The sequence below is a fragment of the Gadus chalcogrammus genome, chromosome 7 (assembly GCF_026213295.1).
Source record: "Gadus chalcogrammus isolate NIFS_2021 chromosome 7, NIFS_Gcha_1.0, whole genome shotgun sequence".
In the NCBI taxonomy this organism is placed as follows: Eukaryota; Metazoa; Chordata; class Actinopteri; order Gadiformes; family Gadidae; genus Gadus; species Gadus chalcogrammus.
In genome coordinates, this window is record NC_079418.1 from 18,640,705 (window position 1) to 18,656,709 (window position 16,005).

Genomic DNA, 16,005 nt, shown 5'->3' on the forward strand with positions numbered 1-16,005 from the left:
GGTGAATGGAGAGCATGTTAGGGATGATGTACGGCGAGCCGGTCAGTATCGCGAGATACTCAGGGGGGCACAGGACACCGACTCAAACCGGGGTTTATTCGTGATAATGATCGGCTTGCTGTAAACCATCCCTTTGGTTACACGGCTACTTAATTAAGAAATTAATTATTGGACACAAAATATTACAACAAAGCATGCTTTTTATTGAGTGAAATCTAATTTAATTTCTTCCTCTAAAAAAATAGTCCGTTGGATTCTGCGGTTGCAAATAGCGTCCTTGGCAACGGTCGATTAATCATGTGAAACGGTCTCCTTTTCAGAAATAACCGCTCATTGCCCTAATTGACCAATCAAATCCGAGTGTCCAAGAAAGCAGTGAGATATGTGAGGACAGAATGAATGGCCAGCGAGCCTGACCAACCCGGCCACCCATCCGGTGGATTGACCCACTAACTGAACGTTCATTCATTACAAACGTATGTTTGTCCGCTCCTGTTGACGTGGGTCTGATCCTGCTGATGGATCAATTCATAACGTTTTTTTCCAAATTGATTTATAACGGTCCATGACATGTTGATGATGTAGTGTGTGTAGGGGGAGGGCGGGGGGTGTTTACACTCTTCCACTGTCCACAAGTGTGAATGAGGTTAATCCTTTGTTTTTCCAATAGGACACATACTGCCCGCCTTGTGTGTGCGTGCATGTGTGTACGTGCGTGTGTATATATGACAAGCAGTGTGGTGAAAACAGGATCAGATTAGCATCCGTGTCTAAACTGTGCAGATTGACGGAGATCGTCATCAACTGTTCCAGGAAGTGCCTCAATGGCTGTCAGTGACCGTGAATTCTGGTGAAATTCGGGACGTTGAAATTCACGGTTACTTCGTTTGTAAAGACGTCCACATTACTAGCGTTGTTTCAGAGGCCACCATGGGGTCACGCGATAAAAAATGGTCCATAGATTTCTTTCCTTTATTGATTCATTGATTTAATTACAGGTCCCCGTAATATGATTATTATTATTTTTACCACATTTCCTTCCGTGTTGCTATAAATTGCACAAGATGACTAGAAACTACAATTGGCTCTTCCCCTTGGTTCATTATGATCCGTAAACACCTTCACAAACAGTCCCATTGGCTGATTAAAAATGTATATTGAACAATGAACAATAATTTTTAAACATTAAGAAAAAAATTGATTTGGCAAAATTGCCAAGACCTATCAAATTATTGAAATATTTTATTTTGTCTTGGATTGGTATATTAACCATTCTTTTACATAAGTAGCTACATATAGTAACAAGCATTTACCAAAAGTTAAATAACATTTAACTAATTGTGTATTAACTATTTATTGTGTTCATGTTGACTTATGGTGCTCATGCTAACTTATACATTATTTGATACTAACGCCAAGCCAATGCTAACACCATATCTAATAATGCTTTAACTAATGTAAATTAATGTCTCCTCATTGTAAAGTTGTACTTTAAATTTCCAGGAAGGTTGACCCTTGTATATCTTATAAAATTAGGAACAAGAAAAACTGTAAAAATGTCATGGCAACAAAGTTTCCAGACGGATACTGACAAATTACAATAAAGAACGGCATCACAAAATTACCTGCAATAAACTGCAAAAATATAATGTTAAATGTTTTGAAAATGTCAAGATGCTCAACAACTCAAAGAACATCACAAGTTACTTTTGAAAGCAATTATCAAAACACTGGATATTCACATTTAAAGTGTCCAATCAGAATCAGAAATACCTGATGTGATGTGATAGGGTTAGGGTGGCTAGATGGACCACAGGTTAAGTAATAAAATAGAATTGCAGTTTTTACTCTTTTCACAGAAAATATTTACAACAATTCAAATACAAAATAACACCGGGTGTATCCTTTAAAGGGATATTGAATCTTGGTAGAGCTTCGTGTTGTACTATCAATGCTGTACGTCCAAAATATTAATCTTCATCTGCAGATGGTCAATAAGGTTATAAGTAGGTTGAATCAGTTATTTTTGTTAATGTGCAGGAAGAATCCTTTGGGTACCTTTTTCGCAATTCCATGAATGTGTATTGAGCAGGCTATTCCCTGCTCAACACTTGTGAAGCACAGGAGGAGATGATAAAGACGATCAGATATTTGGACTTATGTTATGGCCACTAAACTCTACAAGCCAAACTTGGACAAAGTTCACTTCAAGAAAAGTGGAGCGGTCCTGATGTTAATAAACCAAAGGTATTAGGCTGTGCCCAGCAATGAGACCAGGTCGCAGGTAAAAGCCTGAAGACAAGGAAATTAAGATGTTATTAGAATGTGCGATATCCGCAATCTTTGCACTCAGTCACAATAATTGAAGAACAGTGTGAGCCACTCATCCTCACCTCACCTAACGCTGACATGTTATCTGCCATAAATCTCCACAACCAGTCTTTCCACATGATCGGAAATCACCTGATAAATGAATACTTGAAATACGTGCCATTTACACACACCGGCATATGTTCCACGGACACAATGAAAATCTGCAAGCAAGAATTCTGTTAAAATGGCGGGTTATCAACATGACATACAGACATGCAACAGATATGCAATAAGTGACGCAAACGCAACATTCATGTGGGCACAGAATGATTTGGGAGTGAGATGGAGACGTCTGGTCTCTTTTAAAAGAATCAGGGCATTAAACGGTTTGCCAAGAAAAGTAGATAATATACTATGAATCTAGCCCTACAGTAAGTGATGCAAAGAGTAGGTGACCTAGGGGTCAAGGACACTTGGGATTGAGCTAGAGACCTTGGTTCTCATTTATACGAAAGAGGGTCTCAAGGACGTAAAGGTTTTCAATTTCACAAAGCATTGTCAAAATCCACCAATGAATCACATTAATAAAAATACATTGCAATAATGAATATAGTCATTGGAAAGAAAAGGGATCTTGGCTATTAGACCTGTTAACCAGTTGGTTCCATGGGATCACGCTGTGAGAATGTCTCTGCCTAAAGGGGGCCGTGGGCAGCAGCGTAACCCTACCCCTAAGCCACCCTCTACCAATACGATACACACTACTGATTACTGAAATGTGACATTCATTTCATCATTATCATGAAGAGGAAACATCTATGAAATGTTACCTCACATTAAATGTAAAATAACATTTGAATATGTACAAATACAATAAATTGACCTAAAACATAATGTTAATTTAATCTTAAATGACCTGTTACTTTAAGGGTATACATTTTAATTACTGCAATTATCTGTAAATCCAAAGGGATTTTAGTGTTTTCTGGAAAAATCAGAAAAATTACAGAAAATGTCCTGTAAAGTAACTTTCTTTTTTACAGTGTATGTCCTTTGATGTCCGTCCTGGGCCCAGCGGTTGGTCATATGTAGGGTGTCCTGTCTCAGCCTTTCGGTCTCACTGGTGCTGGGGGTGGGGTGGGGTGCGGGGGTTTGGGGATAACTGTCCGACGCTCAGTGGTAAACAAGCAGCTCTAATACAGTCCAGAGCTTCTCCTGCTGCCCGGCCTTTATCGGCTTAGCCACGCTGATTTAATTGAAGGGCCCTGGTTTTGTTTCCCTCTGCATGTGTGTGTGTGTGGGTGTGTGTTGCAGAGATTTGAGGATACCCAATTTTGTCTCATTGGGGCAGTGTTACCAAAAGAGGTTTATGATGCAAAGCAGGGAGCAGCTGAATAGATTAGATGTGTGTTGTGGATGTGTTTGAGTGCATATGTGTGAGTGCATATGTGTGAGTGCGTGTGTATGAGTGTGTGGTGTCTGTGACTCTAAATCAGCACCAAAGGGTCACTCAGCTGTTGCGAGGGTTTCTTTACCACCACAGGTGTCTTATGGGAAATGTGTAAGGCGTGGGAGAAGAGGTTGTAAAGTCCTGACACAGACCTTCATTGAACTAAAGGGCGGAGTATAGCTTAAAGTGACAGCAGTGGAACAATATTACTGCCAAAATGATCCGATACCAAATGGGATTGTGAAACATAATAGCTGTAATATTTAGTTTAGATGATTAGATATCAGCGTTTTTTTATTACAGTCACTCGCACACACACACACACACACACACACACACACACACACACACACACACACACACACACACACACACACACACCCTTGAGAAACTAAACCAGAGTATGTATGTGCTTTAGAAAGAGCAGACGGACACTTGAATTCAGTATAAATATTTAAAATATTTTATACAGCATAGAAATCTCTTGACACTCAAAACGAAGCCATCCGTTATAAAATCATACAAAACCCTCTCCCCAGCTCTGCATCAATCTCCATTACAGCCCCAAACACTTACAAAAAGACATCTTACAAAAATGGTGACAATGCATTTGAAAATCTTAAAAGTTTGCATGCAATACTCCAGTTGTACGGACAATTGCACATGGAAGCCTTCTGTCCTATTCGTTTGAGAAATATCTAGAATGTGAGTGATCACTAGGAGTGAAGTCGTGATAGTGAGAATTTCTTGGCACACTTTTAGCAAGAGGAACACTGGAATTGTACTTTATATACAAGCACAAGTTTCACATAACTCTCAGAACTCAAGTTCTTGGCAAATTCTCGGCACTGCAGTTAACACTTAGGACTATTGCACACACTACAGCATTAAGACAAAAGGACACATTGTCAATCTTTTTTTTTTAGGGAAGTATTGATCATCCTTCTTGCCAACCTCCATCACCTCGTGTGAGGTGGACACAACTCATAAGGCTTTGACACTTACACATGGCGGTACAAAAGAGGTGTATCTCGCTATGACTAAGACATTGACACATGACAGGTGAAGCGACAGTTTGAGCGAGGGTGTACCCAGCTGTAAAGCAGGGGCTCAGCTGTAAGTGTTGTACCGCGATAGGTACCTATTCAAATGGTGGTGATTTTTCGTGTTAATCAAACTTTGTTGATGCTGAAACACTGCAACTATGTCACTTCCCACAACTCAAAAAATAAACATTTAATTGCTAACGATTCATTTTTTTAAGATATAAAAAAATGTGAGGTAACCAGCGGAGTAGTTAAGCTCTGTTGCTGTAGGTTTTGGTATTTTTTTTTATTTAAAGATAGTGCAGTGTTCTCCCCTCCTCCAGACAGCATTAAGGATTATCGTGCCAGCTAGCTGGAAGGTAGTTAGTCATTTTTTACAAAGTACACCGATGAAACGACATAATTCACATTGATGTTAATACACCTCATCAGGTTATGGGGGAAAGGGTGGGGGTCTTTTAGCTGGTTTGAATCAGTCTGCGGCTGCAGCTTGTAATCAGTTACAGCAGTGTTACGTGAGGGGGGGACGTCCCCTGGTCCGGTTGTTATAATACAGTGAAGGTATATGTGCGTCTCTGTGCGTGTACACCTCGTCATCAATCCCATAATACTCGATGTACCCGTATCAGCCCGGGTTAACCAGGGCAGGGTTTACTCATCCAGTTTAGGATCTCATCCCCTCAGTGTCACTCTCAGATCCCGTTACACAACCAGCGTCGGATGCATTAGGATTACATCCTAACGTCACCGTAAAGTCTTTCCCTTTCCTGTCTCCCTCGTGGTCTTTTTTTTTTTTTTAATTGTATTTACAATTATTGAAAAAGTGAGCAAATCATAACAAGAAACACACAAACGCACACGTTCAGTTCAGAAGGCCGCTACGAAAGTCCACTCCAACGTACAATCACTGTTCCGCCAGGACCCATCACCTTCCTCGATTCCTGTCACTCATTTCCCATTAAAAAAAATAAAAAAAATAAAAAGTAGACAACATTAGCACAGTGTCTTGAGCGCGCCCGACGCGCAGAGAAGAGTCTTCATGGGGTAGGGCGGGGGGGACACCACCTCCTCCACCACCTGCTCCGCCCGGAAGCTGAACGGATGCAGCGGCACTTTCTTCTTCAGGATCTGTCCGATGCCCATGTAGGGAAACTTGCTGCGGTGCGTGGGCTGTCGGGATCGCTGCTCGCGCCCCCGCTGCTGCTGCCCCCACCGCCTCCTCCTCCTCCTCCTCCCCCCTTGCTGGTGTGGGACGGGGGGCTGAACGCCGAGCAGGGGTTGAGGGGGCTGAAGGCCGACTTGGGGGGGCTGAAGGCGGAGCCCCCGGGGGGGCTCCCCACCCGGCTGGGGGGGCTGCCGCTGGTGTCCGACGAGCCGCACCAGTCGGACGCCGTCCTCTTCTTGGGCTGCGGGTTGGCGATGAGCACGGGCGGGCTGGGGATGGTGGCCTTCTTCAGGTAGGACGAGTCCGGGTGGAAGGCGGAGACGTGGCGGGGCGGCGAGAAGGTGCCGTTGGTCAGCTTGTACCAGGGCGTGGTGGAGGTGGGCGCGTCGTCCATCTGCTCCGCCTTGGACAGCGAGTCGAAGGAGTGCATGCCGATGGGGGAGGGCGCCGGCGGGCCGGGCATGTTGTGCTCGGGGCTGGTGTTGACCTGCGGGAGAGTGGCCAGCCGCCGCCGCTGCTGGGGCGTGTTGGGGAACAGGGGGTGGATCTCCAGGTACTCCATGGAGGAGGAGGCCACCGTGCCGGGGGGCGCCAGCGGGGACGCCCGGTGGCCGCCGACGATGGCTCTGAGGAGGCCTGAGGAAGACAGAAAAAAAAAAGAGGTGAGCCTCTTTTTTTTTTTTTTTTGCTTGTTTCTGGAGGATTTGCATGTAAATGCCGTTTTCTGTTCTAAATGAAGGAACACATAATCCCCTTGACGGCGGCATGTCTGGTCTAGCCAGTGCCGTGCAATCCAAAAGCCGTCGAGTGTCATTCCTTCACATTGTACATCGTGTACAAGAACAAAGTGCAGAGAACCGAAGCGCATGTTGTCCTGAGATCACTGATGACCTTACCTGTTCTGTGTTTCTTTTCCTTGCTCGGGCCCTTGCTGACAGCCAAGTACACGGGGGTCTGCTTGGGGGGAATGGTGACCTTGTCGACGTGCTTTCTCCACTGGGTCTGGAAGTACTCGTTTTTCTCAGTCTTCTTCTCCTTGTTCTGCATCTCCTGAAATTGATAACCACAAATTCCAAATAATGAACCACCGGTGATGAAATCACCACACTTACAACAACCACATATCAACTGTGTGGTTTTAATAAGAATGAGACTACACATTCCCTACTGAAGGCTTCAGGGATGGCACTTCAACCATGCAAGATGACAGCCAGCTGGTCGTGAGCAGTTAGGGTTATGCGTCATGCTCAGTGACATCTTGAGACTCAGATAGGAGGACCCAGAGATCGAACTCGCAACCTTCCGGCTACAAGTCACCCCACTCTAAGCTAAGTCGTTAATTAATTCCAAAAAAAATCATGATAGAAGTATGCCAAACATCCTGTATATTGTTCTCCCAGAGCAAGAGTTTTTCTACTAGGTGAAGTTCAAAAAGTCCTCAAGGCTCACCCTGTACTCCTTGGAGAGTCTTTTCATCTTGTTGTTGAGCAGGAAGTAGACGGCCAGCGTGTGGCAGGCGCGGTTGGTGAGGACGGCGCTCAGGACCTCGCTGTGCTTGTAGCTCATCTTCTCCGTCATGTGGAGCAGCACCGTGTGGTTGATCTCCTCGATGTGGATCCTACACAGGGTGACGCCAAGTGTTAGGACGGCGGGAAAGGGCCTTCACAACAAACACAAGCCTCCCCAGACTCCCCTTCCCTGTCTGGTCGTCTGCGCCTCACTCCCCTAAAGATTACTATGCCTCGTGGTTTTAAAGAAACACTCGACTTGACTACACAAAGTCAAGTCAACTACGGAGGGGAATATTTACTAGTCATATCTTTATAACAAAAATTAAGCCAGGCGATTTTTCCGTGTTGGTGCGTGGACCCACCTGTTGAGGTAAGGCGCTCCTGTGTTCTTATTGGCCAGTTGTAGCCAGGAGTCGGCCATCACCTGGTGGATGTTTGGCCGCTTGGCCGGGTCGGGCTCCAGGAGCTTCTTCAACAGGCATATGGCAGCTGAACGGCACAGAGATACACACAGAGACATTTAGTGCTCAGTCCGTCCGGGGGTCCGCGTTTATGGCTTTGATCGGAAAGGAATTCTAAGTTTGTCTTTTCCACGTGCACATGACTCACTGTTTTTAATTGTTTTAAGAAGCGACTGATGTCATTGGAAAAGAGGACAAATATATATTTGCTTCAAACGAGTCTCGTAAAGCACAATAATTAGAAAGAGTCCCCAGACATTCTGGCTCGTTAATATTGCATCGTTAAAGCTGGGGGACGCTTTGCTACTTCAGGGTAAAACGCCTCATGTGTTGCTGTATGCTTCCGATGACCATTCTTGTGAGCGGCCTCGTGAGGGTCTGGTGTTTCTCCATCAACTAACCATCCTGTAGCACACATGACCACACACACTGCACGAGCCTGCGTGACTGCTTGCAACCAACCCTAACCCGCCACCGAATTTGCATGTTAAAAGATGGGGCGTCAAGTGTCATCCTTTGACATTGATGGGGTGGTAAATAGACACACACTGCATACTTTCCTCCCTTATAGAGAATTTACTGCACTCTCTTAGATGCGTCAGTTTTTTTAGGCAGTTTGCCAAAGCGTTAAGCAACAAAAATGGCTCTGAAGACAAAGGCACCCACGGCACCTCTTCCATTGTACCTACCGTGCCTTTCTGTCGACTCGTAAGCTATAATTAGCACCCCGTTTCGACCAGATGTGGCGCACGCAAGATGCCAAAGAAAACACTACTTGTTCAGACATGCCGATAATTTGCATTTCATCAGTGAAATTGTTTCATTGTTGTGCAGTTTGGCCTGTGTACTGTAGTGTTTTGGAGTCCTGCCATGGCATTTTCTTCCTGCACCGATCCCGTTAAGGTGTCATTTTTCTGACAGCTGAGGAGCAGCCAACGCTTGGCTCTGCGCACAAACCCTTTGAGCCATGACCCCGATCGCGAGGAACTATATGTATTTGCATGTACATACAAAAAAGGTATAGGTTTGTACCTGTAGATAGAGAGGGAGGTAGAGGGTTCATCTCCTTATCCACCATCTTCTGGTGCAGGGCTCTCAGACTGAAGGGCTCCACGGTGAAGGGTAGGGTTCCGGTCAACATGGCGTACATGTTCACCCCACTGGAGGACACACACAAACACACATCGTTGTTAGCAAACTTTATAACCAGAATGATTCTCACAACTTTTTCTATGTGCTCAAAATCCATTTGTTAGCTAGATATCCATATGCTAACTAATAATAATAATAATAATAATAATAATAATAATAATAATAATAATCTTTATTTGTGTAGCACCCTTCATACATAAAATGCAGCTCAGAGTGCTTTACATGCACAAAATAAAGATAGGAAAAAGATGTGAACTAGATATTCATATCGTGAGACTCATAACGATCAAGTCAAATTTTAAGGTTCATCTTGTATTTACCGTCGAAAATGCCTAAGTCAAATAGATGACCTAGGCAGATATTGAATAAGGAATATAAAAAGCACTCTGATTGGCTTAGATATCACAATTTGGCCCAAATATGACAATTATGGGCAATTATACTATGAGGATAATTATGTGCTAGGGAGATATCCATAAGATACCCTGATACCCAAATGCTAGCTAGGTATCTATATGCTACCTTGGTAACCATTTGCCAGATATATATCCATATTCTTGCTAGATATCCATATGCCAGCTAGATATCCCTATGCTCGCTAGATAACCATATGGTAGCTTGGTATCCATTTTCCTAGAAAACCCTACGCCAACCCTAGCCTGCGTGGCTTAGTTAGTGGCAGCTGCAGACTAGCAGAGCAGTCCCACCCACGGGCGGCCGCATACTTGGGTCATAGATATCACTCATTGAACATCAGGAATTCTTGACACAGCATCACATATCTGTCGCATGAGAGTCGAGGAAGGGGAGGTCGAAGACCAGACTCACATGGACCAGACGTCCACCTTGGGCCCGTACTTCTTCCTTGAGAGCAGCTCTGGGGCGGCGTACGCCGGGCTGCCACACTGCGTGCTGAACGGGTCCGAGTAGCCCAGGATGCCAGCGCAGTTGCTCAGGCCAAAATCTGCAATGGGGGATGAAAGAGGGTTGGTTAAAGCGGTTCGTTTTTTGTGTTTGTTTGTTTGTCTGAGTGGGTTCACCCCAACTGCAGCCCAACCCACAAATACCACGACGCACGCAACACTTGTGACCGTTTTAAAAATAGATTGTTCAAATCCTGCCAAGAAACAATTATTTGCATATTCACTGACAGAGGCTACTGCGTTACCTATGAGCTTTATATTGTCCTGCTCGTCCAACAGGAGGTTTTCAATCTTCAGGTCCCTGTGAGACAAAGGCAAAAGGAAGAGTTGAGTGCCATATATATATAGAGACAGCGTTTACACTAGATAAGTCCTACTCCTCTCCCCCCTGCATACAATGAACCAGTGGGGGTTGGGGGGCCACTGTAGAGAATAAAGTAGTATCCCTGAAAAAAACTATGAGTGGGGGACCCCCATGCACACCCCTTCACGCCACCCCGTCATTGTGGGTCACGCTGGTCTTTTCTCACATCTATTGTGCGACTACAATCACCCCTGTGTTTTATAAATCCTGTTATGAAGGTTACAATACAACTCGTACAAAAGACCTTCTCAGGCTCTGAAAACGGTGATCACTTCAAGTTCCTCCGGGAAAATGAATACTCTGAATGGGTATTAATGATTTTTTTATTCAAAGCTAGCAGAGTTTTTATTATTATTTTCACATCTCCGCATATTAAATTTCCGCATCTGGTCGCAATACCCTGAATAGTTGAATTTAAGAACAACGCTCAAACAACTATCACTTCACATCATTATAATCTCAGCTCTCCTCATTCTTAAACGACCCTACGTGTGCGTATGCATATGATCGTTTATGGATAAAAAAAAACATGCCTACACTAACCGAGCTTAAGCCACCCTGGGAAAGAGGATCAGGGTTTATCTCGAAGGATTCACACACAGAATGAACCACCCAACAGCGACGCAGCAGCGCTAGCATACGTCCACCCCCCTCCGTCATAGAGACCCAACAGCCCACTCCTGGGGACCACTAACCTCCCCAACCATCACTCTGAAAGTTCTCTCCGTTCGCTCTCACCTGTGCACCACGCCCGCCCTGTGCAGGTGTTCCACGGCCATGACCAGCTGCCGGACGTACTTCTGCGTCTCGCGCTCGTCCAGCTTGTTCTTGTCGTAGATGCGGTTCATGAGGTTGCCTCCGGGGCACAGCTCCATCACCAGGTAGTAGCTGTTCTCCGTCTCCAGGATGTCCAGCAGCTGGGTGATGTTGGGGTGGCGGATCATCTGCTGGATGTGGCCCTCCCTTCGCAGGTTCTTGGTCACGTACGAGTCCTTCTTGGCCTTCCGCTTGTCTATGACTTTGACGGCGACCTGGGAGAGGGCGGGGCGGGGGGGGGAGAGAGAGGAGGAGAGAACGTTAGACGGGTGGTTGGAAGGTGAGGCGGCAGGAAGGGCGCCTGGACTCTCTCTGTCGGTGAGGCGCTGATTTTTATCAGTTCTGCACGCGGATCGTTTGGAAGAAAGGGGAGAACAGGGAGGAAGGAAGAGAGGAAGGAAGGAAGGAAGGAAGGAAGGATGCAATGAAGGAAAGATGGAAAGAAAACATAGAAAGGAACGGACAAACAAACGAAGGACAGAAAGACAAAAAGAAAGAAAGGAAGGATAGAAGAAACGTCTCACAGGTGACCGGCCACTAAGTCTCCCTAGCCGGGCGTAACAGTCGACAGTGACCTCTCCCAGACAGCTGTTGCCAACATGGACCCAACCCAGCCGCTTTCAAAGAGCCTCGGGGGGAGCTGTGTGTGTTTTTATGTGTGTTTGTGTGTGTGTTTTCCTGCCTGCGTGCACACCAGTGTGAAATGGGCTACTGAGCCATCATAAAACAGGGGCAGGCAAACGTTACACTTTAAGTAATGGACAGAGTGCTGCCAAATGGTGAGTACCCCCACCTTCCTCCCCGCTCCACCCCCCCCATGTGCCACACATCCCCCTGAAAACGCCCAAAGAGAACAGGCCTGAAGACCAGCCCATGTTGGGCCCAGACCAAGTCTAAACCAGGGCCTTGGTCACGGTCCTTCCTGGAAGAATCAGGCTGCTCTAAAGCCAGACGTACGTTCAGAGCTGGGAGAAAGTCCTCTTCCTGTAACTCCAACCCGGTGCTCCATGTGATTAATCTTCTCCGTCCGCACGGTCCGGTCCGTTCATACCGGTGAGTGGCCCGGGCCCCCAGCGCCACACACGGCTGGCATACTGATCCATAAAAAGCACCCTGAGTACCCACATTAACAAACAGCTCACCTCCTCCTCCGTCTCTAAGTGTTCCTCCACTCCCTTTACCCTTGAGCGTTTCAGGGGGGGGGGGGGGCGCCCGTATCCAGCGAGACTTCCAGAGGGTGGCAGACCGCCGTAGCTCACAAATCAGCCCTCAAGGAGAGTCAACAGACACAATAAAAACTCCCGGCTGCCCGCTGCATTACCATATCCATTACAGAAATGATTTGGACGAGTGTTTAAGAGTGCCGGTCAGAGAAGGTGATCCTCCGGCTCTCCTTCACCTCCTGCTCCCTTCCTACTTTTATTCCTCGTGAATCATGTGACTACGACAGCTTAATTTCCCCGGGGGCAATTAATGGCAATGATGTCGTGCGCGGGCACACACACACACATACGCAGAAACACAGAGACACACACACATAGACAGTAGACACACACACACACACACACACACAGAGACACGCACACAGACACACACTCACACACACATCCACACCCACACTCTCAGTCACACATCATCACACACAGATACAGAGACACACACTGACAGAGCCACACATTCAGAGACACACACGCACACAGACACACTCCCCCAACCACACGGACACAAAGATACTCACGTCACACAAACACACACACTCATCAACTACACACACACACACACACACAAACACAAACACACACACAGACACACACACAAACACATCACCTTCATACACACACACGCACACACATGCATGCATGCATGCATGCATGCAAACACACACACACACACACACACACACACACACACACACACACACAACACACACACACACACACACACACACACACACACACACACACACACACACACACACACACACTCACTAACACAGCCGTCACAATAATACACAGCCTTTTGGGACAGCAGGCCGTGGGTCTGGGGGAGGGGTGCTGGTATGCATAGGGGGGGTGGGTTGGGGGTCGCTACTGTATGTACAGTAGGATGCATGAGGCTGGGGGGATGGGGGGGCTAATGGGGGAGGGGTCCCTGCCAGGGGGGTCGAGTTGTTTATCAGACTCTCTTCAGACGGACAAAGGGAGGGCGCGGGGGTTGAGAGGGGGGAAAGTGGGTTAGAGATATCAAAACACCTCAGCACCACATTCCTGCCCCAGACCCCATGCCCTGACCCCCCCCCCCCCCTTCCCCAACTCCAGTATCTCACCCATCACCTCGCACCCCCCCCCCCCCCCCCTCTCTCCAGCACACACACATAGAAAAATAAACACACACACACATACACACACATGCACACAAAACAAACACACACTGAAAAAGATACACACACACACACACACACACACACACACACACACACACACACACACACACACACACACACACACACACACACACACACACACACACACACACACACACACACACACACACACACATGCACATAAACACACAAAATGTATTTCCAATGATGAAAAAAAAATGAAAAAATCCTCCCAACACAACCTGATCCCTTTGTCATCTTATGCTGTGGGGTCTGAATTCACCGCCTGTTAAAACCATGTGTCCAAAGAGAGAGAGGGGGGAGCGAGAGAGAGGGGAGAGGGAGAGAGAAGGAGAGCAAGGGGGTAGGCATGTACTTCACTAGGTGATTGCCAGGGTTTGCATCATCCGCAACAAAGAGAGAGAGGAGAGGGGGAGAGAAGCATGACTGCTTTCGCTTCTCTTCACAGCGAGGGTGTGTGTGCGTGTGCGCGCGCGCGCGCGTGTGCGTGTGTGTGGTCCTTATCCTTAAATGGTAATGTTACGTTTTTTTCGTTTTATTTCCCATTTAATTAACAATGGTACATAATTAGCTCCACGCCCAAGGACATGCGCATATACCTACGTGGTAAGTGGTAGCTTGTTTTTATAATATGCAAATCTACAGGCTAGTCCTCCAAAAGAGAGCCCTAAAAAGAGACAAAGGCACCCAGTGGCCATTGGTTGCCCATATCAAAGCCCTTGCGCTAGCGGAATCATAATGAGAGGCCATTTATCAAAGGCATCATCTTCATGCAAAGACCTGTTACGGCGTCTCATAGGCCGCGCAATCTGAGCGCATCTCCCAATCACAGGGCAGCGCACCTCTCGCAGTGAGATCACCGCAACAGCACCTCCAGCAGACAAAGCAACCCGGCAGAAATGGTCATCGGCGCTGCGCTCGTGCAACACATGTGCGCGTGTCTATGTGTGTGTGTGAAGGCGCGTGCGCTCGCTCCCTCACTAAACAGCAAATATTTTGAGTAGACCAGCTTGCTGGCTTGTTGGCTTACACACACACACACACACACACACACACACACACACACACACACACACACACACACACACACACACACACACACACACACACACACACACACACACACACACACACACAGTGAAACATGTTGTCAGAGGAGTTTGGCTATAAAGATGACCAGTTGGGCTCTTGTGACGCTGTGCTGGGTGAATGATTTGTGGGATTTATTTAAGTATAGGCTATATCTTATCACCCCACCTAGACCTGTATTCCAGTTAACCAGCCAATGTGTGGCTCTCATGAACATCGTCTGGCTGGCTATCACATGGTCTGGTATCTGTCTGACAACCGGCGACATAGTGTATTTATTAACTACCATCGCCTCTACTATTTAACTATTTAACATGTTATGAATGTTCGGCTAGTGGACTATACAAAATTAGAAATTATGTTATCATTGTAACAATCAAAGCAATAAAATAAATGATTGTTGCTCATTGATTATGGCCCAGCCAGAAGCGTAATAGCCCTAGTATATACGAATCTAATCTTACAATGATTAAGAGAAAATGTTTCAGTCGGCATGCCAACTCTGCCCACCTTTTCGCCCGTCAGAGCGTGAAGTCCCTCGCGAACTTTGGCGAACGAGCCCTCTCCGAGCTTCCTCCCGATCAGGTAGTTGCCTACCCGCTTGGTGTGGTAAAAGTTCCTTACGGTGTTCGCGGCAGGACTTCCAAGCGACACCGGGATAATGTTCTCACTCCCGGAGGACGAAGGGGTCTTCCCCTCGTACAACCGGTCGCTGTCCACCACCATGTCGCTGTCCGCTACTGGCATAACAGCCAGTGTCAAAGAGTTACAGTTTTCTGTTAGATGTACAAGGCTTTTTCTTCTCCTTTCCCCCCACTATTATGTTGGACTTAAAATGTCACAGGTAGGTCTACTGCAATTTAAGCACATTTGAAGTAGTCCCGATACGTCCGTGCCGAAATCCCCAATATTTAACAAATATTGTGAGGAACCAGAGCCAGCGACACCTGTTCGTACCAAAGGTGTGATCCTGATTCCTGACTGACTTGGCTTATCTTAAACGTTGTTTCTTCTAAGATGATCAATTGTAACCCGACTATGAACTCGTTTAAATTGTGACCATTAAATGGACGAAGTAACAAACGCTGTCTTGATTCTTGTATTAAAGTCTTCTCCGGAGCGTCTGTTGTGGACTGAGCCGAGTCTGTTGAATGCAGCGCATGGTAGCCTACTCGATTTGAAGACACTTTCCCGGTCGTCTGGTGGGCGTGTCCTACTGTGAAAAAAAACAAACTGATTTAGCAACTACGATAACATGAGATCCAATCAGGGAAAGCGAATCCAGGAGACAGCTCCGCCCATTATTACGAA

General features: G+C 46.4%; 1 protein-coding gene across 1 annotated transcript; it reads right to left on the reverse strand.

The window, feature by feature from the left end:
* Positions 1-4,238: 4,238 nt before the first annotated feature.
* hunk (hormonally up-regulated Neu-associated kinase) lies at positions 4,239-15,838 on the reverse strand. The gene is given in 10 exon segments (XM_056595659.1): positions 4,239-5,975; positions 5,978-6,610; positions 6,871-7,024; positions 7,424-7,592; positions 7,848-7,974; positions 8,979-9,106; positions 9,927-10,062; positions 10,267-10,322; positions 11,124-11,416; positions 15,205-15,838. Coding segments are annotated over 10 exon segments (2,106 nt in total). The 5' UTR covers positions 15,442-15,838; the 3' UTR covers positions 4,239-5,802.
* Positions 15,839-16,005: the final 167 nt, after the last annotated feature.